The sequence below is a fragment of the Caretta caretta genome, chromosome 8 (genome assembly GCF_965140235.1).
Source record: "Caretta caretta isolate rCarCar2 chromosome 8, rCarCar1.hap1, whole genome shotgun sequence".
In the NCBI taxonomy this organism is placed as follows: domain Eukaryota; kingdom Metazoa; phylum Chordata; order Testudines; family Cheloniidae; genus Caretta; species Caretta caretta.
The window spans coordinates 6,435,379-6,460,520 of record NC_134213.1 but is presented as its reverse complement, the minus strand read 5'-3'; the positions used below and the strand labels follow the sequence as shown (position 1 = coordinate 6,460,520).

At 50.0% G+C, this 25,142-nt stretch overlaps 1 protein-coding gene across 1 annotated transcript in view; it reads left to right on the top strand.

The window, feature by feature from the left end:
• LOC125640974 (proton-coupled amino acid transporter 1) overlaps window positions 1-25,142 on the top strand; it is a 48,970-nt gene that overhangs the window by 9,089 nt on the left and 14,739 nt on the right. The window contains exons 2-10 of the mRNA XM_048860209.2: window positions 891-1,038; window positions 2,084-2,174; window positions 3,603-3,691; window positions 5,320-5,415; window positions 7,163-7,247; window positions 10,118-10,336; window positions 11,010-11,108; window positions 16,090-16,256; window positions 22,886-23,055. Of these exons, the coding sequence (XP_048716166.1) occupies window positions 896-1,038; window positions 2,084-2,174; window positions 3,603-3,691; window positions 5,320-5,415; window positions 7,163-7,247; window positions 10,118-10,336; window positions 11,010-11,108; window positions 16,090-16,256; window positions 22,886-23,055 (1,159 nt within the window). The 5' untranslated portion in view covers window positions 891-895. The remainder of the gene's footprint in view (window positions 1-890; window positions 1,039-2,083; window positions 2,175-3,602; window positions 3,692-5,319; window positions 5,416-7,162; window positions 7,248-10,117; window positions 10,337-11,009; window positions 11,109-16,089; window positions 16,257-22,885; window positions 23,056-25,142) is intronic.

The window sequence follows — 25,142 nt, the reverse complement described above, 5'->3', positions numbered from 1 at the left end:
TCTTTCTACACAATTGCTGACTGAGTAGAAAGGCTCCTGAAAGCCTCTCCATTGTTTTCTCTTGTCAGATCTTATCCAGGAAGCAGTTTAAACCCCTAATCCAACTTGATCAGTCTGATTTCATGGTGGGGGCGGGGGAGGGACAGGAAGTCCTGAACCCTGGGTAAAGATTCCTGGAGCTGGCCCTGGCAGTGGGGTTGGGACCTGCTTGTTGTAAACACGGATCTCAAAATACCAGGATGAAAGACGGTTGGGAACTCTGCTGGCTGCGTGTGGGGCAGTTGCTCACCTGCAGCGAAAGTCACTTAACAGACAGTCCGTGTCTCTTCACTGGGAGTCCTTTGGGTGCCTGTCAGCCCTGAGTGTATCCACTCCTTGGTGGCGTATTACAGCCGCTATCTAGCCTGTACAGAACCTTCCGTTCTGAGCAGCTGTCAACAGCCTTCCGTAAAGGTGACCTGCAAGTAGGTGGAGAGCTCCGGGGCCGTGTGCTGCCAGCTTGCACGGGCGCTGGTTGCTCTGTCTACCCGGCCTGTTTGGGAGAAGCGGTACAGACGTCCGTGTCATCTGGTGTTAAGTATCTGGGCAAGTCACCTCTGAGTGATCTGTCCCCGCAGGAATTGCTGGGTGCATCCCGGGTGGGTGTGTCTTGCTTCGGGGAGGAGTGCAGGACTTCTGTTGACCCCTGCACAGGCCTAGGCTCTCCTCCGGTTGGTCTGGAGGCCCTATAATAGCCTGCCAGGGAGAGCCTGCTCTGGTAATTGCACAGGGAGCTGGTCCTGTGACCATGGGTGAACCAAAGAAAGCCCAGGCAGGGAGCACAGAAGTGACTCGGGCAGGGAGCATAGAGTTAGCAGCAGTAGCAGTTTCTGATGTGATTGTTTCCACAGCCACTATGTCCACCAGGAGGCTGCGGAGCGAGGACTACAAGGACTACAGCTCCACAGAGGCTACGCCTGACGGGAGCCCCACTGAAGGCAGAAATGGCTTTGCATCTCCTGAGTCCTACCAGCGGTTTGGGGAGAGCAACGGGACAACGTGAGTGACTGGTTCAGAACCACCTCTTGTCTCCGCTGCCGCAGACTGCCTGGGTGTGGCTGGTGGTGGGCTCTGCATTCAGCTGCTGGCCGCCGCGACCCCCCGGTACTCCTCGGAGGATGCTCTGGCACCCTGTGCGCTGGCCATGTGCTGTGTAACTGGGAAAGCACTAGCCCCCTTTCAGGGTGAGGGGGAGGCAGCTGGCTTTGCAGACTCTCTCGTGCCTGTCCGTACAGGTCTCCGGGAGCAAGGGCTCCGCCCGCCAGGGTTGCTGTAAGCTCAGTCTGGGCGTGGATAGACTGGGTACTTGGCACAGATGCTGGGTCTCGGCAGAAATTTTTTCCAGCAGTTTATTTCCCCCACGAAGCCTGACTCAGAGACAGCATTTTAAAATTTTTTTTTTGAAACCAGCTTTGGATTGCCCTCTCCCCGCCTGCATTCTCCCGCCACCTTTTTTTCCCCAGCCAGCTCTGACTTGGGGATGTGGAAGGCAAATGACTTGCCCGGATCCAGAGCAATCAGTAGCGTGCTTGCAGTAATGTCTCAGCATCTTCCTTGCTCCCAGTTCAAGCGAAAGGGTACATGCCGGGGCAGCTAGCGTTGAAGCAGCTGTAATCAAAAATCATTTCACACCGTGGGCACCCAGGCCTCCGAACGGGGAAGCTCCTGACCTGCAGAGTTTGCTCGGGGCTACCCAACATCTCCCTGAATGGCAGTGCAAGATGCTTGAGCTCATGGACCCATTCAGTATCAGTCGCTTCTGACTGCGTTGTCACTTGCTGGTGCGGCTGGGCTTATGAAGACCTGCAGGTGCTAAGCTCTGCTTGCTGCTCCGGCAGACGCATCTGCTGCTCAGAGATCCTGCAAGGGTATTTTCTGTTCCCAACCACTGCCAATCTCTGTTCAAGGGCAGCCTAGGACTCGAGTGGCTGTGTGGCGGGGAGGCTGGGGCTGAAGTACACTGTCAGGCTTGCACTGGGGCTTGGGGATGGGGCTTGAATATCTTGTGGCAATCCTGACCGTCTCTGTATCTTCTCATCTGCAGATGGTTTCAAACCTTGATCCACCTGGTGAAAGGGAATATTGGCACTGGCCTGCTGGGACTGCCCCTGGCTGTGAAAAATGCTGGCATCGTGGTAAGATCGTGTCTTCCCTCCTAGCACGCAGGCACCCATTCCAATTGTGGGTGTGGGGGCTTCTGCTTGGTTTCTAGACAGTGGCATGTTGATGGCTTGGACTCAGGCCTTCTGTGTGTCTAACATCTCCTGCTTAGATGGCTGCTGGGGTTGGTCATAGGCTAGAAAGCATCCAGGCCTACGTCATCGGTTCCACTCCCTGCTAGGTCAGTAGCGACTGCACGGCTAGTGGCTGGCTGTTCAGAAGCCCCAGCGAAGAGCTGCGGCGTTGGGCTGGTTTCTTGGGGGAAGGTATCAGCAGGGCTTTGCTGCTGGGTTCCTCTTGGTGCCATTTCCTCTGCCCGGGCTTGAAGCAGGGCGTTGGGGAAGGTTTGCCCATGCACTGAGGTCACTGTGCTGTATCCTGTAGACAAACCGAGGGCTGCAGACTCCAGAGCTGTGGGGCAGGCCCTTTTTGCTGATCGTACAGCGACCCTTAGCCTCGTGTGGGTTTCTTTCCAATGCTGCATTTAGACCAGTGACTGTAAAGCCTCTGGCTGCTAGAAGGTGTCCTCTCACCCCTTACCTAGACTGAGAAAACACATTGTGAAACATCAGGCGGTCTCTTCTCCGCTCCTAGCAATTAAGTACACATGTAAATTGTGACCTAAAACAAAACTTTGCAGTGTGACAACATCCCGTCCGCCGAGCCCAGGCGGTAGAACTTGGGCGTTAACGCTGTCCCAGAAGCACCTAGTGCTGAACTGCATTCCTTAGCCATCAGATGCTGCTGAGCCTTCCTGCTGATTAACATTCTTGTGTATCTAGCTGCTCCTGCAACCCTCAGGCACTGATACGGGCGTATTTGTCTCGCCAGTATCTATAATAGGCCATACAGTGCATCGCTTCAGCATCTGTGGAGGGAGCAGGCGGCCCTTCTGCCCATTCCCATGGAGTTCCAGGGGTGCTGGGGATCCTGACACTGAGTCCAACCCCAACGGTTCCATTTCCCCCATGACTTTGTTACTAATCTGGTGCCATGCGCTGTTTAAATATCGTCCATCTTCTATAAAGCTCCTTGAGGTGCTTTGGCATCAGACGAAGCCAACATACCTCGCTTGGGGCTTCCGCTACTCTCCACCAGTCCGCAGTCGCGAGGTGGCCCCAGACCTGGGACTGTGTTGGACTGCAGGGAACAATCCAGCATTTGGAAAGGCAGAGCCTGGATCCTACAGAGCTTTTCCCCCTCACAGTTCTGATTCCCACTGTGTTAGGAGTTTTGCCTGGGTTCCTTGGTACGCTCTTCTAATGCAGGCAGGACCGCGCTTGTGTTCTCAGCTCTCTATACATTGCTGTCTAATGTAAACCCAGTCTTGCAGTTCTCGTTTTAACCATCAGAGTGCACTCTTCTCTCTCTCTCTCCTTTCTCTCTCCTCTCCTGCTGTCTAGCTGGGCCCTCTCAGTTTGCTGGTGATGGGAATCGCCGCAGTGCATTGTATGGGCATCCTGGTTAAATGCGCTCACCACTTCTGCAACAAGTAAGAGAAACCCCCACTGCTGTCATGTCTGAAGTGTTGGCCTCCTATCCCCTTCCCAGCACTCCCCTTGCCTGAGGTTTATGGAGCTCATTAGAAATGGGGTTCTTTGGTGGCACATCCTTTAAAGTCCGCAGGCAGCATTCTATCAGTGCTGAAAGCCCTTGTGCAACCTGTGGACAGAAAGCTCTCCTTCCTGAATCCCTGGGTGTGGTGCATGGTGGACGTAGAGGGTTGGAGAGGATGTTGCCTTTGTAATATTGTAACCAGATCTGCGGAGCGTTGCACCAAGTTCCTCCTATTGGGAAGAAGCTTTTTGCAAGCTACCAGGTTAGGTAAGTTGCACAGATTTTTCAAGGGCTTGGTCAGTTTCTGTTAGAGAGAGGGAGCTGATGGGGAGGAACACTTACACCTGGGTAAGGAGAGAGGCTATTATAAAGGCAATTGTGTACAGCATGTGATTGTGCTGTGCCTGGCCCTCAGAGTCAGTCACACAGTGTGTTACAGGTGTGTTCCTCGGTCCTGATTTCGCACTACGCCCCCTTTTCCCAGTGCTGAGCCTGGCAGTGCACCTGACAGCCCTGTATTTGTTGTCCCAGTCCTTGATCTCTCAAACTACCACCATGATGCAGTGAATCAAAGCTCTCCTGGTTCTTCAGACTCCTTTGTGAATCACTTAATCTCTCTCCACCTTTGCTTCCCCACCTGTAAAATGGGGGTGGCGACGCCTCCCTACCTCCCAGGGGCCTTGGGAGGTGCACGTCACTCACACCTGTGATGTGCCTGGAGATGACTGACTGGGAAGAGCCGCAGAGGGGGAAAGTATCAAAGAATGAAATAGAAAATGGAGGTCGTTTTCACTTCCCATGGCCCCTGATTGATTTGGGGTTGTGTCTCTGCTTGCACTAGTGTATCCAAGAGCTCTCCTTGTCTGTTGGTTCAAGTCCCCAGCTCACACCTGTCCTGGGTGGATTCCCATCTTCCTCTGAGCAGATACTGTGGGGTTACTGCTTGTGGTTACACAAGGTTGACGGTTCCATCTCCATTATATGGTACCTGGGTTCAACAGAGAAGCATGACGAGTTATTTACAGTGGCCTAGCAGAGTGGTCCCCGAGCTATGGGGCGTGCACCCCTAGGGGATGTGGAGGAATGTTTGGGGAGGCGCAACAGGGCCTGGGCCAGTCTCCACAGGAGCACCACCCAGCCTTGCTCTGCCCCCAGCTCTGGCCCTGACTCCCGGCTGCAGGGTCACATGCAGCCCTGGCCTTGGCACTCGGCCCCTGCTGCCAGCCCCGACCGTGCCTCTGCTCTTGGCCTGCCCCCAACTGCTGCTCTCTCAGCCACAGCCTCTGACCCTAGCCACAGCCCGGCTGCAGTTCTGCTCCCAGACATGGCTCCGGCCCTGGCTCACGACTGCGGCCCAGGGGGCACAGGCAAGTGGTATATGGGGGGGGGACGGGGGGGACACATAATGTAAAAAGTTTGGGGACCCTGGCCCAAAATTTGCCAATCAGAAATATCTTCAGCCTTGCATCTAATACCAGCAATCTTGTGTTATTCCCCCGGTTTGTGCCTCTGAAACTAGAAGGTAGATTGGGCCACCATTGTCGCTTTTCTCTCTGCCTTCAGATATCAAAGGCCTTTTGTGGACTATGGAGATGCTGTGATGTACGGGCTGGAAGCCAGCCCTAGTGCCTGGCTTCGGACCCACGCCATCTGGGGAAGGTACCATGTTCTCTTCTTGCTTTGGGTTTGGATTGGGAGAGGAAGGGCTGGCTGGGCTCTAAAACATGCTAATCAAATAGTGAGCAAAATAAGAGACTTAAGCAGTTCTTCCAGTTCAGGGGAACGCCACATCTGCCTTCTCAGCCTTGTCCCAGTCTGAGGGGAGCCTGGCTTTGTGCAGAGCACCTTTCTTACCCTGAGAGAGGCTGCACAACGCAAAGCCCTAGGGTCTGACCAGGCTCTAGGCAAACACAACTGTTGGGTGCTCTGCAGTCGCTTGTCTATGCCCCTGGATGCTGGACTCTGTCTCGCTGTGTTTATTGCCTTGAAATGTGGGAGGTCATCCCCGTGTGCTCAGCTGTGGTGCTGTAGGGGAAATGTGGTACTTGACTGCACGTATCTGGGTGGGAAAAGGAAACTCATTTGCTCCGCAGCCGAGCAAGGAAGGGACAGATGACGCTAATTACCTCATTGCATGTTGGCACAAATTCCTGTCAGCCGCTGGACACCGAGGAAGCTTAACCGCCGGTCAGAGGCTTCCCATCCGTTTCAGTAACTCCGCTGCCTGGCAGGTGTTGCCCAAGTCCGTACGTTAGCAGTGTACCTGTTACACACACTGACAATCCATATGTGAAGCAGGGCTTCTGTGGCTCGGGGCCTCTCTGGTGCAACAAGAGCCTGTAACCTCTCTTGCTGGGACTGGTCTCCTTGAATGCAGCGGGGAGAAAACTTTTAAAGCAAAAAAGGATGAGCATAGCTGAGTCTCCCAGATGGCAAGGCTTCCCTTACGGGGGTGGTGCTGGTCCCTTCCGCGGAACGGGCAATCCAAACTCCTGGGGGTGGGGAGGGACCCTCTTCAGTTGACAGCGAGGGTAATTAACCATTGAAACCACTTACCCCAGGCTTGGAGTGGATTCTCCATCACTGACAATTTTAACATCAAGACTGGATGTTTTCCTAACCGATCTGCTTGCAGAATTACTTGGGAGCAGTTCTGTGGCTTGTGCTCTACAGGAGATCAGACTAGATGAGCACAATGGTCCCGTCTGGCCTTGGAATCTATGAATTTTGGGGGTCCAGATCTTCATCCCCACCCAGTGTAAACTCTGTGCTTCTGCACCTCGCCAAACTGCAAGATAAGGTCCCCTCCTTGGTCACAATATTTGAGATGCCTTTACGGCACTCTTGGGCTAAATCTCTAGAGGCCACGATGTCAGACTTACCCAGGTCTAGCACAGGACACTGAGCCCCTTCTAAAATGGGAGATGGGGTGGAGAAGGTGAACAGAGAGCTAGGCATTTTTAAGCATAAGATGCAGGATCCCATCTTATCCCTTTGCTGAGACAGTGGTTGGAAACCACCCTTGTGTAACAGATCTGTTCACGCACATTTCTCTGCTTGCTGCTGCTTCTGATGGGCCTGTTCCAGGTATTGGCTTGTCTCCGAGTTGAGAGCCTCCACCTTAAAAAGGTCAGAGTACTCAAAGGGCCTTCTGCTGTGTGAGCTTCCTGGTGAAAGGGAGGGAGAGGGGAAGCTTCTTCCTCCGGCAACGCTCCCTCCTACCATCAGCAAAAGCAAGCAATCCAGATCACCCTTTGACCTCTAGCTCTGTATTGCAGTCTCCTAGCTGAGGAATCACTCACACTGTTGATGTAGCATTAGGATCAAAGGATGCACCTCTAGCATGAGTCTGTGTCTTTTAGCATTTGTTTCTTTTTTAAATACTTTCTTTCCCCCCCACCCCCAGATACATAGTGGGATTTTTCTTGATTCTCACCCAGCTGGGGTTCTGCTGTGTTTATTTCGTATTTCTGGCTGACAATCTGAAACAGGTAAGACTTCAGCTTTTTTGGCGATAAGGGGGTGGGGAGGTGAGTTTTTGTTTAAAAATTCTCTCCAGATTTGGGGTGAGGGAGGAGCTCAGGTTGTTCCTCCTCCCGCAAACTAAAACCCAAACCCAGGGAGAAGAGACTTGCTTCCATAACTAGAGCGGTACAGGAAAATATAACCCTTCAGACCAAAGGCAGCGATCAATATCCCGGCCGCATTTGTGCAAAGTGGGAAAGTGACAGATATAACCTCCCTGTATTTGTCACAGGTGATAAATGGCTGCGAGACCTCTTGTCTTCCACACTCACATAGGGAACTAAAGGCAGGATCTGGGAAAAAAAAATCAGCACTAGATAATACTTGCCTGCCACATCCCTTGGCTGTGGATGCTTCCAAGCCTCCGGGATTAAGAGGGGAAGGGGATTATCCCACATTGCGTATTGTGGGGAATCTTGCACCTTCCTTCAAAGCAGTTGGTACTGGCCACAGTCCGATGGGATATTGAACTAGACAGTACGGTAACACCTAGACGCTCCTATTGAGACCAGCTCAATTTCAAGGGGGGGTTCCTGTTGTAGAATGATGCCAGTGAAAGCTCTTTTAAACAGAACCAAATGAATTAGGTCTCTTTTCTCTGGACTGCAAACTTCCCAGGGCAGGGACCATCAGATCATGTAGGCTGAGCTCCTGTATATCACATGTTACCGCCCGGCACCTACACCCCAAGCCCAGCAACTGAAATTAGACCAAAATATTACAACCTAGAAACAGGCATTTGCAAAACTTCAGAGCAAGCTGGGAGTCCCCTGCATGCCTCCCCATGCCAGTCACTCCTTTCCTTTTAAATGGCTGGAATATAGCAGGCAGGGTATAAAATGAAAGCGCTGTAGCTTTTAAATAAATAATGGCCAAGGAGATTCCCTTCGTGCTGATGCCTCTCGAGGGACAGTATGTAGGAGGGAATCAAGGGCACACTGGGCATTGAAGATCTGACTGTGTTCCACGCTCTGGGGCTCTGAGCCAGGCCGTGCACAGGGGGAGCCGGATGGGAAAGGGGCTGCCAAGTGTCCCACAAAGCATTAGAGGAAACCCTGCCCACCTGCTTGCCCAGCATGAGGGGAGCTTTTCTGGGGCAGCTCCCTTGACGCTGTGATGGATCTTTTTTAAATAAGTGGCTGGAAAGGAGACTGCATCCGCAGTCATATCTACTTAATAAACACTCTGCAGGGAGCTTAGTCACTGTGAGAAATCCACAGACGTGTGCCAGCTCAGCGAGTGGTTTGATCTGTCGGATGCTGGTGGAAGTCTGAGAACGCTGGAAACCTGCTTAGTTGGGTTTTATTCAGATCAGTGGAAATTCTTACTCACCTGGGAAAGGGTGGAGATGTAGGGGGGAGAAGAGAGGACACCTCAGGTTGCTCCAAAGAACTGGGCCATAATGTCATGAAAACCAATAGCCTCAGGAGGTGAAGAGAGCAGGGAGGGGATCTTCCAGTCACCACACTCGGGAATACACCGGAGTGAATTCCTGGAGGTTTCATGTCCTTCCCAGCATTACATTGCCTTCTGTCTTTTGGGGGTGTCCTGTCGGTTTCCACAGGGCAGTGAATTAGTGTGAAGTGGCTGCTCTGCATTAGTGCTCTCTTTGTACGATGGGCTGTTTTTCTTTCACCTCACAGACCCTGTCATAGTCAGTCATGACTAGAGGGCAGGTGGACAAATGCCGCCAGCTGTTAGTTCGCTGACCGCATTGGCTGACTGTCACTGCTGTTTCAAGGCAGGCTTCCTGCCATGGGAACCCTTCACGTCGCTTTAATAATGGAGCGATCTCGAAGTTCCAGTGCTGGCTGAGCTACAAAGAAGCCGACCATTAGAAATGGAGATCAGATGTTTGTTTGCTTCTTTACTAGCTGAGGGTGGGGAAAAGCCCCTTGCTGGTTTCAGAAGCCCATATTTGGGGGCATTATTTTACATGATCGTAAAGTAAATCCTCCTGTGAAATCTGGAACATTAAGTCTTTGCACAATATGTGTTTATATTTTGTGCTGTGCTTCGCCGCCCCAGGAGTGGTTACGGCTTGGGTAATAGATTGTATACTAGCACCAAAGTGCCTTTAATCCAATCATGATGCGGCAAAAAAAGAAACCGGCTGTTCCCGCTTTATGCAGAGCGTGTGTGCACACTGAGTTCTGTAAAAATATACTGTCCTGTCTCTTTAATAGACTAGTTATGGTTTGGCTAAAAAGGGTTATTTGCAACTCGTTCGGAAATCCTAGCTCAGCTGTCCAGCAATTTGACGGATTTGCACTTGATGTGATAGGCGAGGTGTAAAGCCGCACTTTAACTGTAAGAGTGTCTTTGAGTACCCAGGATCTGTGACTATGGCAGGGGGCGGATGCTGTTGTGTCTAAAGCACAGGACTGGGCTCTATTCCTAGCTTTTCATCGGGCATGCTGTGTGACCTCAATGCAAGTCTCTGAGTTGCTATGCCTCGCTTTCCCCATCTAGGGACCCTAACTCTTCTCGCTTGGGAGTCTGAGTTTCATTTGGTGTTTACAAAGCTCTGTAAAATTCATATGGAAGCTGCTACAGAAGTTCAAAGTGTTTGCATAGCAAAGCCATGTTAAATGTCCCCTCCCTCCCTGTCCTACAGCCGTCTGTTGGGTTATTAAAAGAACTTGCAGTATTTTAAGTTTGCAAATGCAGCCTATCTCTAAAAGATAAAGGTTGTGTGGCTCTTAAATTGTGAGACCATAACTGTGTGGCTAGGACTCGCCATCAGCCACGCGACTCGGTTGCCAAGTTCAGGTTATGACAGGGAACAGTTCAGGATCCAGGGTTTTGTTTATTTTTTTTTGGCTCCTCCCTCCAGGTGATCTCTGCAGCAAATGGCACCACCAATGACTGCCATTCCAACAAAACCACGGTGCTGACTCCCACTATGGACTCCCGGTTGTTCATCCTCTCCTTACTGCCGTTCCTGGTGCTGCTCGTGTACATACAGAATCTCAAGTTCCTGTCCATCTTTTCCATGCTGGCCAACCTCGCCATGCTGAGCAGTCTCATCATGATAAACTGGTATATCATCACGGTACGTGCAAAGAGCAAAGCCGAATGCCTCGCCAATCTAGAGACCTTCCAGACCTCACTCAGGGACTGCATATGATGATCTTCAGAAGTTTGAGAGCCGGGCATGCCTGCTGGGGTTCGGAGCTTCAGCCTGGCAGAGAAGGAGGGGGTCTTGGGGAGTCTGCCTGGCCCGGAGGGGAGGGGTGTGTCTCGGGGATCAGGAGTGGGGCTGAAGCCCCAAGAGCCCTGCTCTCACAGGCCATAAGCCCTGAGACCCACCACCCTGCCGCAGAGCAGGAGCCCAAATCTTCCCACTACCCCAAGTCTGGTAGGTGGAGTAAGTGGAGGCATGGAGGGCTTTTAGCCGCACTTTAACTGTAAAAGAGCCACAGTTTGGCTACCTCTGCATTATATGAGCTACTCTTAGGGATTGCTGCCGGTCAAGACGGTTAGAGGAGTGGGTGTGTGGTCGGGGGAGGGCGTACACTAGAGTCGGTGGGGGACGGTAGGTAAAGCATTAGGTGCGCTGTACAGGGAGAAACTTGCCCAGCTCTTGCAGTGCTGGATGCACACCTGCTTTCAGGAGCATTTGAGTCCATGTTTTGACTGAGTGGTGAGCAAGTGCGACAGAAAAGAACCTTTGAACCAGGCCTTGGTTTCTCTCTTGCATTTAAATCCAAGTTTCTCTTTTCTAGAGCATTCCAGATCCCAGCAACCTGCCTCTTGTAGCGGGCTGGAAGACCTACCCTCTGTTTTTTGGCACGGCGATCTTTGCTTTCGAAGGTATCGGAGTGGTAAGTGTCGGCTTGTCAGCGGTGCAAGAATCGGCTGCTATTCACGCTCTCTGCAGCATCTGTTCTGTATGTGCTGATCTCTCTCTCTCTCTCTTCTTGTAAGCCAAATGTTTGACCTGGGTGACTGGTATTCGTTGTGCATCCACTACACAGACACAGCTTCCCTCTGTCAAACCTCGCTGCTACTAGGAGAATGGAGGGGTATCGAGCCCTTTAAAGAAATCTTGAAAGACCTTTACACTAAAGCAGCAATTGTTCAATTGCTTCCTCTTCAGATCTAATACTTTCAAAGCCGGCGTTCTGACTTAAAGACCTTGGTCTACCTGTGTGGCACAGATAAGTGTGGCCTATAGGAGTGAACTTCGCTGGGTTTTAAAGCTGCCTTGCTAGAGACAGGAAAGACAAAGTGACATGAGGATTGGAGTGCTTGGTCTAGTCCCTCCACTTGAGTAGCCTGCTATCTTGCAGCGGTTTCGGTTCAATTTCCGGTGGTGCCAATTATGTTTGCCTACTTTCTAGTAGGTGCTGTAAATAGAGCAGCATGCTGATGTGAAAAAGGAAGGGGTGGAGCACTTTTATTATCTTGGTTAAACCTCATAGGGGATTTCCCAGAGCTCCCTTTCTAAGGGGACAGCTGGTTTCATGTCTTTGTGTTACCTGGCTGCGTAAACACATGAGCTGGAAGCACCAAGTCCATTAAGAACATGAGAATGGCCAGACTGGGTCAGACCAGTGGTCCCTCTAACTCAGTATCCTGTCTTCCGACAGTGGCCAAAGCACTGGTCTTCAGAGAGAATGAACAGAACAGGTGATCATCAAATGATCCATTCCCTGTCGCCCATTCCCAGCTTCTGGCAGTCAGAGGCTTGGGACACCCAGAGCATAGGGTTGCATCCCTGACCATCTTGGCTAGTAGCTATTGATGGAGCTATCCTCCAGGAACTTATCTAGTTCTTATCAAAGACACCAGAGTATTGAAAAATGCACTGCACAGAACTGTAAAGACTGTGTACAAGCCCTCTCTCCCCAGCCGTGTTCACAAAGCAAGCATGGAGCGGTGGGAATAAAAGCTTTTTCTTTGGCTTAATTTGCTTCTCTCACAGTCCTCTACTCCAACAGCTGTGCTTCTGTGACCTGTTGATGCTCCCTCTTTAAAACCCAGTGCAGTCTAAGACACATAGCAGCTATCACAGGATCTCACAAAAGTCTATATTTGAAGACCCAAAAGCACCACTGACAAGTCAACTGTAAAAGAATAAGACTGGCCAAGAAAGTATTTGTGTCCTGAGCTAGTTGCTCTTCAAATTCTAACAGCAAAAATGTAAGTACATCAGAAGCAGGAAACCTGCCAAACAGTCTGAGGGGCCACTGGATGATCGAGGTGCTAAAGAAGCCCTCAAGGAAGACCAGGCTATTGCGGAGAAGCTAAATTAATTCTTCGTGTTAGTTTTCATGGCCGAGGACGTGGGGGAGATCCTCACACCCACATCCTCACACACATTCATTTTAGGTGACAAACCTGAGGAACTCTCCCAGACTGAGGTGTCAGTAGAGGGGCTTTTGGAACAAATTGATCAATTAAACAGCAGTAAGTCCCCAAGACCAGATGGTTTTCACCCAAGAGTTCTGAAGGAGCTCAAATATGAAATTGCAGAACTACTAATGGTATGTAGCCTGTGGCTTAAATTAGCCTCTGTACTAGATGATGGGACGACAGCTAATGTTATGCCTATTTTTGAAAAAGGCTCCACGGCAGAAGCGATCCTGGAAATTAAAGGCTGGAAAACCTAACTTTGGCAAATGGGTTGAAACTATAGTAGAGAACAGAATTATCAGTCCCGCAGATGAACATGATTTGTTGGGCAACACGGCTTTTGTGAGGCAAGATTTCACTTTACAAATCTATTACAATTCTTTGAGGGTGTCAACAAGCTAATAACAAGGGTGATCCAGTGGGAAAAGGAAATTGGACTTTTAAGAAAGCCTTTGACATGGTCACTTACCAAAGGCTCTTAAGCAAAGTAAGCAGTCATGGGTTAAGAGGGAAGGTCCTCTCATGGATCAGTATCTGGTTAAAAGATAAGAAACTAAGGGTAGGAATAAATTGCCAGTTTTCACAATGAAGAGAGGTAAATAGTGGGGTCCCCCAAAGATCTGTCCTGGGACCTGTGCTGTTCAACATATATTCATAAATGATCTGGAAAAGGGGTGAACGGTGAGGTGGCAAAATTTTCAAATGATACAAAATTACTCAAGATAGTTAAGCCCATAGCCTACTGTAAAGTTACAAAGGGGTCTAACAAAATGGCAGATGAAATTCAGTGTTGATAAATACAAAGTAAGTGCATTGGAAAACATAATGCCAACTATACATACGAAATGATGGGGTCTAAATTAGCTGTTAATACTCCAGAAAGCAATCATTTAGTCATTGTGGAGAGTTTTCTGAAAGCATCCGCTCTTTGTGCAGCAGCAGTCTAACAATGGTAGGAATCATTAGGAAAGGGCTAGATAATAAAACAGAAAATACATAATGTCACTATATAAATCCATGGTCTGCCTACACCTTGAATACTGTGTACAGTTCTGGTTGCCCCATATCAATAAAGATCTATTAGAATTGGAAAGGATGGCAGAGAAGGGCAAGACAATGATTAGGAGTATGGAACAGCTTCCATATGAGGAAAGATTAAAAAGACTGAAAACAGCTAAGAAAATAGACAAGTAAGGGGGAGGAGGGGATATGACAGAAGTCTATAGAAGCATGAATGGTGTGGAGAAAGTGAACAAGAGTGTTGTTTAACCCTTCACGTAACACAAGAACTAAGCGTCACCTAATGAAATGAATAGGCAGCAGGTTTAAAACAAACATAAGGATGTACTACTTCACACAATGCACTGTCAACCTGTGGAACTCATTGCCAAAGGATGTTGTAAAGGCCAAAAGTATAAAGAGTTCAAAAAAGAATTGGGTAAGTTCATGGAGGATGGCTCCATCAATGGCTATTATCCATCCTAACAAGATGGTTAGGGACGCAATCCAATGCTCTGGGTTCTCCTTAACCAACTGCCAGAACCATCTGGCACTGGCCACTGTCATGGATAGGCTACTGGGCTAGATGAACCACTGGTCTGACCCAGTATGGCCGTTCTTAAGCACAGTGGCCATAGTCTTGAGTAGAGGTAAAGCAACATGCTGCAAACTTCACAATGCACTCCTACCACCCCCCCAGAAAAGTGTCGTCTTTTGTCTCTCCTGTTACTTTTGATTACTAGGGCTTCTTGAAAATTGTTTCTCAGCAGCTTACAAAAAATTGTATTTTCAGTGGAATGAAATTGTTCAAAAAGTCTGATTTCCATGGAAAACTTTGATATGTTGTTGAAAACCAAATGCACAAAACCTGAAGTATTTCGATTCAAAATGGTGCAATTTGGGGGTTCTGTGCTCCCATTCTCTTGTATAGGAGGGCTCGCTGGCTGGACTTTTCTTTGCATAAAGTCAGTGACTCCTATAATGAATTCCCTTCTCCAAAAGGGGAGGAGGCATCATGGGAGATGTAGTCCAGCTAGCAAACCCAGCCCTTTGAGGAGATTGGGAGCATAAGGCACCCAAACTACAATTCCTATGAGGCATTGCTGCTTCGTTGTTTTTCAGTATTTTGTGGAAAAGTTGAAATAGCTTAAACCTGTGGCTTTTTCTAATCCCTCACTGTCTGGTTGAAATGATTGGGGACTGCTGCCAGCACTGTGTTTACAAAGAAGGGAAGGCATAGTAGCTTCCTGTAAATTATACCTGACACCGGCTAACTCCTACACAACTCCTTTAGCAGCTACATTACCTATGGCCCAAGCATGAGAATAGCGGATGAGGCTGTACGGAGAAAGTACATGAGTTTAATGGCATTCTGGTACATCCTGAATGAAGTTCACGTATCACTTACAGGGATGCAGTGCTGGTACTTTCAGCAGGAGATGACATGGTAAAGCCAGTTAGTCTTAAGGAATGAGGAAGAATGGGAGGGAGCGATTCTTTTCTCTATTAAGGGGAGAAGGGGGTCTCTTGAAACAGTTTATTGTGAAGGGGGGGGAATGGAAACCTTCAGGATGCACAGAGGTAGTGAAGCCAGTTAGCAGTGCTAGATGTAGGACAAACTAAAGTATAACTTTATCATCCCAGTATAGACTAGTCCCACCCATGCATAGTATTTTCTCCCCTCCCCTCCCCTCCCCCAGCAGTCCTAGCCAGTAGTTCTCTGAAAGCCAGCAGTGCAGGGAGACTGGGTTGGACAGGGAGATGGTGATAATGCCCCCCCTCTGGAGTGGAGTGTGGTGAGCAGCTGGTGCAGCACGCAACAGGGGAAATCTTGCCCAAGAGCAGGATTTAAGGGCAGGGGCGTCTAACCGCACTTAGGAAATAGCGGCAGGACTTTCGGTGCTACGGTACATTGTGTAGCACTCTCCTCTTCTTTTGAAAGGTTGAAGGGATGAGCTGACCCCATTAGGATTTGACCACATGATTCCTAGGAGCCTGGCTACCTCATACCAGAGTCTTAAACGGTGTAATCCACCCCCGGGCCTGCATTCACCCTACTGTTACCGTCCCACCTCCTTAACTCCTCTACAGTGGAGCGACTTGGGTAGTGTCCGCAGTCACATGATTCCCTGCTCCTTTTCCTTGGGTCTTGTTGCAGCATGGCATGGGTTGGGGAGGTTACCCATGATCCAGGGAGCATCTCGTCCTGTTCAGCTGCTGCACTGCTGGCAAATGGCTAAACAGCAACAGTCAGCTGTGTGCCATGGCTGCTACTCACTGCTGCTTAGGGTCTCCTCTGACTATGGGGCACAGACCCAAAGAGTCTTCTTGAGCGAGCCACATCCAGGAAGATGCTGGCTCAGAGGTGGCGTGCTAGACTCCAAACCCATGGAGGTGACGGGTAGGGAAACGAATTCAGTTTGGTTTTCCTTCTCCTTTTCCTCCTAGGTGCTCCCCCTGGAAAATAAAATGAAGAATCCCCGGCACTTCCCAGTGATCCTGTATGTGGGAATGGCCATAGTCACTGTCTTGTACATCAGCCTGGGGACCTTGGGATACCTGCGATTTGGAGCCAACATCCAGGCCAGCATTACTCTCAACCTGCCTGACTGCTGGTGAGTCTCTGGTCAATGCTATTTACCACTTCCCGTAACACAAGAACTGGGGGTCACCAGGTGACACGAATAGGCAGCAGTTTAAAACTAACATGAGGAAGTACTACTTCCTACAGCGCACAGAAAGCCTGTGGAACTCATTGCCAAAATATAGTAAAAGAATGAGATGAGTTCATGGAGGATAGGTCCATCAATGGCTATTAGCTAAGATGGCCAGGGATGCAGTCCCATGTTCTGTGTCTCCCTAAACTTCTAACTGCCAGGAGCTGGCGCTGTACAATGGCCTGGATCACTCGAACAATTGCCCTTTTCTGTTCATTGCCTCTGTAGCACCAGCTACTTGGAAGGCTGGATACTGGGCTAGATGGACCAGTATGGCCCATGCTTACATTCTCTGTGTGGGGCGCTTGCATTTCACATGATGCAGAAAGGAAATCGGTGGGTGCAATAGCTCTTCTCAGTGCAGGGCTGCTGAGGGGATGAGTGTAGCTTGACCACACTTGAACATGTAGCTCCAGAGCAGGTGCTTAGATTGCAGAGCTTTTCCCTCCGGGGTCACGTCTGGTACTGGTTCAGTGCTACTTCTGCCCTTTTCCTTGGGATACTGTACCTCTCTGCTGTGAGTCTTCCTTTGTAAGTGGAAACCTTGCTGGGGTTTCTGATTCATCACACGCAATACGGAGGAGGGTGTCTACCTGTCTCCAATCCTGTCTCCAATCCTGCTGCAAAGATAGATATCTATCTCCACCCCTTTGGACCAGACTGCCCCAGAGTTATATATATAACCCCTTCATTAGGGAGCCAAGGAGAGTTATTCAGTGTCTGCAGGTGACTGACCTGTAGGTTACTGGGAAAGGTCTGAGTGGGAGTCAGGTTGTAAACAGGGCTCTTTTGACGTTGGGTAAATCACTTAATTTTGCTGCCGTAGTTTCCCTGTCTTTGAAGTTTGGGTGATATGGCCGTGAGAAGTAATGGGGTTTAAAGCACTTTGAGGATGAGAAGTGCCAGGTGCGTTTCAGGCCAACACACACTTCATAGCATAGGGCAACACATAGCTACAATTCAAGCAGGGTGCTTACAGGAATGGTTTGTTTGTGGCATTCTAACTGACAGGTGTCAATCGGCAGCCTGTGCTGCCTGGCGCTGCCTCCCGCTTTACCAAATAGGAATTTCATCTAAATAAAAACTGACTAATAGGCTGATGTTGGGGAGTGCCTTGTTTAGGGTGACCAGAGGTCACGATATTAGGGGCTTTGTCTTATATAGGCACCTATTACGCCGCCCACCCCGTCCCAGTGTTTCACACCCTAGCCTTGTCATAGAGAAGATTAAAAACAAAATTGCTCGGCCCCCAGGGGGCCCAGACAAAGGTGCTAGCAGCTGCTCCAATTGAAACCCTCCAGCTACAGAGCTGCCTTCTCTGTTGTGGCAAGAGGCAGGTTTCAAAGGACTCTGAGGAACTAAGGTAGCGGGCAGGCAGGACAGCAGGAACTAACTAAAAGCCCAGTGCTGTCCGCTAGCACCTAGGGGCTGTATTTTGCAGCTTGTTTGGAATGTGAAGGCTGTGATAATCGATTCAATGAGGCACACAGATGTAAGGCTTTTGAAACTGTTTGTTTGAGGTTTAACATTTGCCAGCCTAAGTCCAGGAGAAGGCATGTTGTGTAACTCCCTTTTTGTCTCAACTTCCTGACGTTGATTTCCACCTCCGCCACTCAGGAAGGTGGTTGTAGGGGAGGATTTAAGTGGGCCCCCGCTTCCTGGCCTTTTACTAGGATGCAGAGTGACTCCAACTTCTGGTCTCTAAAAGTGGAACATCTCTCCGCTCCTTGTGTCAGCTCAGCTCTGTTCCTCCTTCCCCGTCTCCCCTGGCATCACAACAAGAAATGGTGGAAAACCATATGCTTTGACAGGGGGAGGCGTGTCGTTGATACAGTAAGATGCTTAGATGTAAGGACTTGCCCAGTGTGCTCTGTTTCTCCAGCCTGCCCCGGTTTAGGTGTTTGGAAAGCCACGAGCTTCTCAGAATGGGACAAATCATGAGTCCCTCCCTCCCCGGCGGGCTGCCATGCTTTGTAACGGTTCACGGGAAGGCCTCTGATTGGAACGGGTGTGCTCTGCTCGTGTACAGCACTTCGAGCAATGGACAGAAGTAACAGACAAGAATCTGATTTGCCTCCTCTCTCTCCTCAATCACTTTGAGTAAGTTTCAGACATGGGTCTTCTTGGAAGGGATATTGGGTCACTAACTAGCCCTTGACCAAGCTGGTGTTGAACCAGTACCCTAGGATGGCTTGGAAAGATGGCACATCCCCACCCAGGGGAGACCCAGCCGAGCCACTGGGTGTCCAGGAGCTTGGAGAATCCACGGCATCTGTCTCGCCTCTTATCCTGGGCGCCCTGGTCATTGTCCAATGTGTCAGAATATTTTGCTTGCTCTTGTCCTCTTTGGTAACTCCAACTGGACAAGCTGTTCACTGCCCTTTGGTTTTCTTTAATTAAAAAAAAAAAAAAAAAGCACGTTGGATTGGGGGCACAGACTGGCTACGTGTCCTGCTCCCAGCGCTAGCTGTGTTTCTCTACGTAAGAGACATGTTGAGTCTCAGGTGCTGCCGAGTCTCTCTGATGGAAGAATGCTTTAGAAATCTGCGAGCTACGCGGAGTCTGACTAGCCTGTCTGTAGGAAGCATGTGGCTCTGTGAAATACAGTGTAGCCCTGGAGAACAATGGATGACATTTCTCCTGTCTTAGTACTTCTGCGTCCCCCCATTACCATGGTATCTGAGTACCTCACAACTCCCCAGGGATGTAGGGCATGGCTGTTATCCACATTGCACGGAGGGGAAACTGAGGCACAGGCTTGCCTAATGGATCACAGGGAGTCTGGTGGAGCAGGGAATTGAAGCTGGGTCTCTTCTCCTTGCCTGGTGAAAGGGGAAACCATGTGAACACCAGCCCATGAGGAAAGCCCTCTGTCTGGCTCTGTGGCTGCCCCTTTGCCATCTTTCCACTCACTGGCCATGTGCGAGAATGGGTGTGCCTCGTACAGAAACTGTGACACTGCTCTTGTGCACTGACTTGTAGTGGAATAGCTATGCCCAGTCTCTCGAGGCTGAGGTCTTCAGGATGTTTGGTGGCTGATGGAGAGAAAATGTTTGCCCAAGAGGATGAGCCAGGGTGCTATTGGCAAGAGAGGTCTGGGAAACTATTCAAAGTTTAAAAGTGTGCAGTTTCTTTGCCTTCATTGGCCTGGAACCCTGCGTGTCCCAAGGTGGCTTATGAACCAGATAGCAGTGCTTAATCTTGGCTTGTTCCCTGCTAGCCCTACCCTTTCCCTCTAGTGGAAAGTGTCTTGACTTGTCATGTGACCCGACTGAGTTTACAGTCTAAACAGGCAAGACACAGGGTAGGAGAGTGGAATATTACTATCCCCATTTTTACAGATGGTGAACTGAAGGGCAGAGGAACAAAGTAGCTTGCCCAAAGTCACACAAGGAATCTGACAGAGCTAAGAATTTAACCCAGCTCTCTGCAGTGCCTTAACCACAAGACCATCCTTCCTCTGTGCAGCATCATCCACTTTCTAAAACATCAATGGCTTTTTCCAAACTCTTAAGTGACATTGTGCTTTGCCCCCACCTAGGGGAGCAGGGGGCGAAGTTGCTGACTCCTTGTGACCTGCAGAGACTCCTGGGCCAGCCCTGCTCTGGATCTTTGAAGACGTGCATTACATTCATACAAACTTCTTGCTTTAGGAGCTAGTTCTCTGTAGCCTTTTCCCATCTTTGGTGGTCACTTAGTGTGACACAGTAGGAATATAACCAACCAAACACAGGAACAGGTGACTTATGGTCAGATGTTCAGAAACTCACCCCCATACCTGGATGTAGCTTATGCCCCAAACCCCAACTTGCACAACAGGCATCAGGGTATTTACACCCTTAAATTAGTCTCTCGCCAACATGAAAATTTTGCCTGTAGCTTTTTGTACATTAGCCTGCCTTGATAAGTGTGGGCGTTTTCAGTAGCTAGTATGTCCTGTAAAGCCACAGTGGGCAATGTAGTCTGAATTCTTGAGTTACTTGCTATCTTAAGAAGACTGCATAAAGTGACTAGAGAATTTATAAAAGATATTCCAGGCATATTGACATAGGAATAATCTAAGGGAGATCTGTTCCAATATGCACAGCAAATAGCTCCTGTCTATAGTTTGCACTTTGTACCTCACCTGTCCCCATCACTGCTTCAGGCAGTGTGTAGCTTTTCTCCCGGCACTGCCACCATTGAGTTGATCTTCCCAAGCCAAAACAGGAATGTCCTTTCACCACAACCCCCATCAGGTTCGGTGTGGAGCAGAGAAGCAGCACTGCTTGAAACTGATTCCCAAAAGGAAGAGAGGGATTTTTAGTTACTACTTAATTGTCTCTAGGTTAGAACTGCAAAGTGCTTAATCCTCATGCTTACCAGCTGTTCTATGCCCCATGGATCAGGTGGTTCTCTTCTCCTCTCCTCACCCCAACTGCCTGACTCCTAGATTTGAATCCCTCACTGGTGGGTTGCAATGCTGAAGAGCCTCTTGCCCATAAGAATGTGTTCAGGTCGTCCACGTCCACCCCCTGCGCACCAACCCTGGATTCACAGAGTTGCAGTTTCTCAACATGCTTTGGTACCTTGTATGATTACGAAGGGGCAGCACTTCCAGCCTGTAGACACTAAAGGATTGTAAAAAGGTGGCTAGCCCCTCCTTCCTTGGCTGGAGATTTTGCATCTCCAGCTTCCACTTGTCTTCCCCCGTGCCACACAAGTTCTGTCTAGCTCTGCTCCCCTGTTCTGTTCTTATTTCTCCAGACAGGCGTGCACACATGTACACCAACTGGAAGCCTGATCTAGATTGGCCCATGCAATGCTGGGATCTAGTCAGCTGGTTGGCCCAGGTTATACAACACTCTTTTTCTAAAAGGCCGGTTCTCTTGCCCAGGGATCCCTTGACATTGCACAGCAATTGGTATCCTCTAGCCATCCTTGGTCCCAGATCGGGGTCATTCTCACACAGAGAAGACAAACTCCTTCCCTTTGGATTGCTGGTGTCTGTCACTGTAGAATGAATACCTAGCGAGCCCCCTGCTGACTTGGGGACTTAGCAAGGGGCTCTACCAGGACACACAACCTGCCCAGCATTGCTATTTTAACAGTCCCTTCCCCCAAACCCTCTGTGTCGAGCTCCAAAAATAGTCTGGTGTTTGTTTGTTTTTTTATCGAGCAGGTTAAAGTGCAGGCGGTGGTGACGTCTGCATTGCTTTTAACTTCCGAAGCCTGTGCTAATCCTGGTAGTTCCCCTTGGCTGGGGGGGGGAGGGGGGCAGAAATCGAAAACTGTGAAATATTCATGTTGAAAGCTGATAAACCACTTTGAAGGTAGCCTTGATCTTTTTATTTTAAGGCACAGAGTAGAATCGGGCTCACTGCAGAGCAAGGCGAAATGTAGCTTTTTCTTCCTCCTGCGAAGAACCCAAATTTTGCTAGCAAAGGTAGGGATGAGAGAGAGAGCTCAGGGAGCAGGTAATAAGAGACAACTTCTGTAATTCTAGCTCACTGGCTGACAGCCAGCGTGGGTTGCTGGTGGCTACTGAAGTCTGATCAGCTGGCTCCTCAGTGAGGCGACCTGTGGTCTCTGTCCATTTCCGGGTGGATGGGTGGTCAGGCACCCCAGTGGGTAGTGCCCTCATAGGGATTAGCCTCCCTGCATTCCTTAAAGGTGGCCCCTGCAGTTCTGGCTGGGGAAGGCGGTCAGGGAGCTTGTGCTGCTGGGACAGTGCCCGTTCAGCAGCTGGGCAAAGGCCTTCGGACTCCAGTTGGCAGGAGCTTGGTGGACGGTGTCATGCTGTGTGTGCACGTGCTCACAAGTTCAAATCCCTGGCCCCTGCGACCCACCCTGACTAGGGAATGAAATGTCCCACTTTCTGAGCAGTGGGAGAAGACCCATATGCAAGCAGCAGAGCCCCGGAACTGGCTAGCAGCAACCTGCTTTAAGCCAGGGGCTGAATGTATGGTCTGAGGAGCTTCCACGGAAGCCAGAGGTATTTAGTGCCCAGAGATGCAGCGAAGCATCTAGTGGGATTTTCCAAACATCCAAAGTAGCTTAGGCGCCTAATTCCCATTGTTTTCAATGGCAGGCACTTCCCTTAGGCAGTTCTGTAAATTCCCCCAGGCACCCAGCTGCGTCTTTAAGCACCTGTGTCAGTCTGGCCCTTCATACCTTCACGATGGTCGGGGCGGGGTCAGAGCGCTCGAAGCACTCGTCGTCGATAACTCCGGTCTGGTCGACTCCTAGGGCACCCACCCACGCTGAGATCTCTCTCCTTGTGGATACAGTCACCTGGCCAGAGCAAGTGCCTTTCAGCTGTGGGCTTAGGGCTTGTGCTGCCCTGTCTTGAGAGGGGGATGCTCACTTACCCCTTAACCAGGGATCCCGGGCCAGGCTTCACAGACATGGGGATTAAGACAGCTCTCTTTCCCTTCTAAATTCGCTCTTGTCACATAGCTATTTTTATTTTGTTTTGATTAACTCTGCCTCTGAGGGAGCTGGGATGTGAGTGGAGATGACTGGATTTCTCCCTGTTCCCTTTGCAGGCTGTACCAATCTGTCAAGCTGCTCTACTCCATTGGGATCTTCTTCACCTACGCGCTGCAGTTCTATGTCCCGGCTGAAATCATTGTGCCCGGGGCTGTTTCCCAGGTGCCAGAGCGCTGGGCGCTGTGGGTCAACCTGCTCCTCAGGACGTGCCTCGTCTGCGTGACATGTGAGTAGGAGCCAAACCCGTTCGGTTTGCTCGCCTTCTCGGGCGGGGATGGGGGCCCAGCGGTGTGGGAACCCTTGTGAAAGTGTTGGCAGCGTATCCCGGAATCTCCCCCGGTGCTTAGCGGTCACTCATTTGCATTACGAAACCTCCATGCAGTCTGACGCCCTTTGGCACAATCGTTAGACCCTGCCGAGGAGAGCCCGGGTCCTGGGATCGGACGTATTGCTGGTTAGGACTTGCCCAGCATTTATCCCTTCCCTGGCTGTACTCGGAGGCGGTCATGCTTGGCTCTGCATGCACCCAGAGTAGGTGCTGCAGGTGGTCTGTGTGTTGGAGCAGCACATAGGAACCATGCACAACGCTTGCCTGTGTTAGGTCACGTATCAGGGACTCCTTCCCAAAGTGCCGGCTGTTGGGCGAGGAAATCCCTTTCAGAATGCAAAGCATGGGGCAAACCTCCCGGTGCACTGAGTACGCAGTGTGGTGCCTTCCCTGTCCGCTTGCATAGGGCTCATGTATGTTTGTATTGGACAGTTACACACTCTGCAGACGGTTTCTGGCTGCTCTTCCTTGCTTTACGGCTTGTGAGCAGCTCACAAACAGGCAACTTCCTCCAGTGACTCAGAAGTTGCTGGCTAATACAGTAGCTGGATGGGAGGAGGCAAGACAGGGAGGGGGAGCATGTTAAATCGGCCAACCACGCTTTCATATATAACTGACCTACTTTACCAGGCCTTTGTCTTTTGCATTCTGTGGACTCTGTTTTGAAAGCAAATCTCTTCAGTTGTCACAGAGAATCTCCATCTCCCTTGTTCCCGCCACGGGAGCTCTCTTAAAAGCCCGCATTTAAGTGCCGCATTCAGGAAAGCGGAAGGTAAATAACTGGAGACAATACATAGATGGTTTATAATCAAACTCTGGCATGAGCATTGGGCCTCCTGCCAACTGCACATCCCAGAGCTGCTGTGCCGGATGGACACAGAAAATCTGAAATTGCCCATCTTCCCCTGCCAAGAGGGTAGTTCTTGGAAAGAAGTTCTAATGTCGTAGGCCAGGAGGCTGAAATCATGGTTATCTATAGAACAGGTGCAGCGTAGCCAGTAGCAATATGGGCTTCCCCAATCTGACCCCAATGCTTCCTCTGCTGGGGGAACTCACCCCTTACTCTAGAGTGGATGGGTCACTCCGACCGTGAAAGGGTAACTTAATCTGTTCCTGCTCTCTGTTCTTTGTCCCAACTGCTGAGAGCGCACATGCCCGAATCACAGTATATGAATGGAGAACTGGCAAAATGAAACAGAACAATCTTCTGAGCAGGGCGAGAGGCTCAAATAAGTCTACTCCACGGAAGCTGAATAGCCCAAAGGAAAGCCCTAACCTCGGAGAACTTTGAAGGCTGATAGAGTGGCTGTAGCAGCCGGTGTTTAGCGTTGGTCTTGCCTGGAAGCAATGCAGCCGACCTGTATACCAAAAAGAACAGGAGGACTTGTGGCACCTTAGAGACTAACCAATTTATTTGAGCATGAGCTTTCGTGAGCTACAGCTCACTTCATTGGATGCATACTGTGCATCCGATGAAGTGAGCTGTAGCTCACGAAAGCTCATGCTCAGATAAATTGGTTAGTCTCTAAGGTGCCACAAGTCCTCCTGTTCTTTTTGCAAATACAGACTAACACGGCTGTTACTCTGAAACCTGTGTACCAAGGAATTGGTTGAGATGATTGCATCCTCTGTAGGGAGCATCGTGAGTAGGTAAAGATTTGGAGTCTGGGCTTATTGCTGTCCCTGGATATTCAGTTCACTGCAGCCAGAGATGCCTCATTCCATCTCTGGCTAGTGGGAAGACTGCGCTCCTTCCCCTTAATGCCGACCTAACCATTGTAATCTGCTGTATCACCTTTCTCGAGTCACTGCAACGCACGTCGCCAGACACTGACTTAGAAGGCTGCAAGGGACAACTGGCTACTGCCGGTCTCCTAGGCTAGGCCAGACCAATCAAAAGCTTGTTGTATTGCTGCTCCCCGTCCAATCCAGCATCTTCAACATCCTGGCCCTCATCAAAGCTTTCGGTATGCCAGTTACCTCTG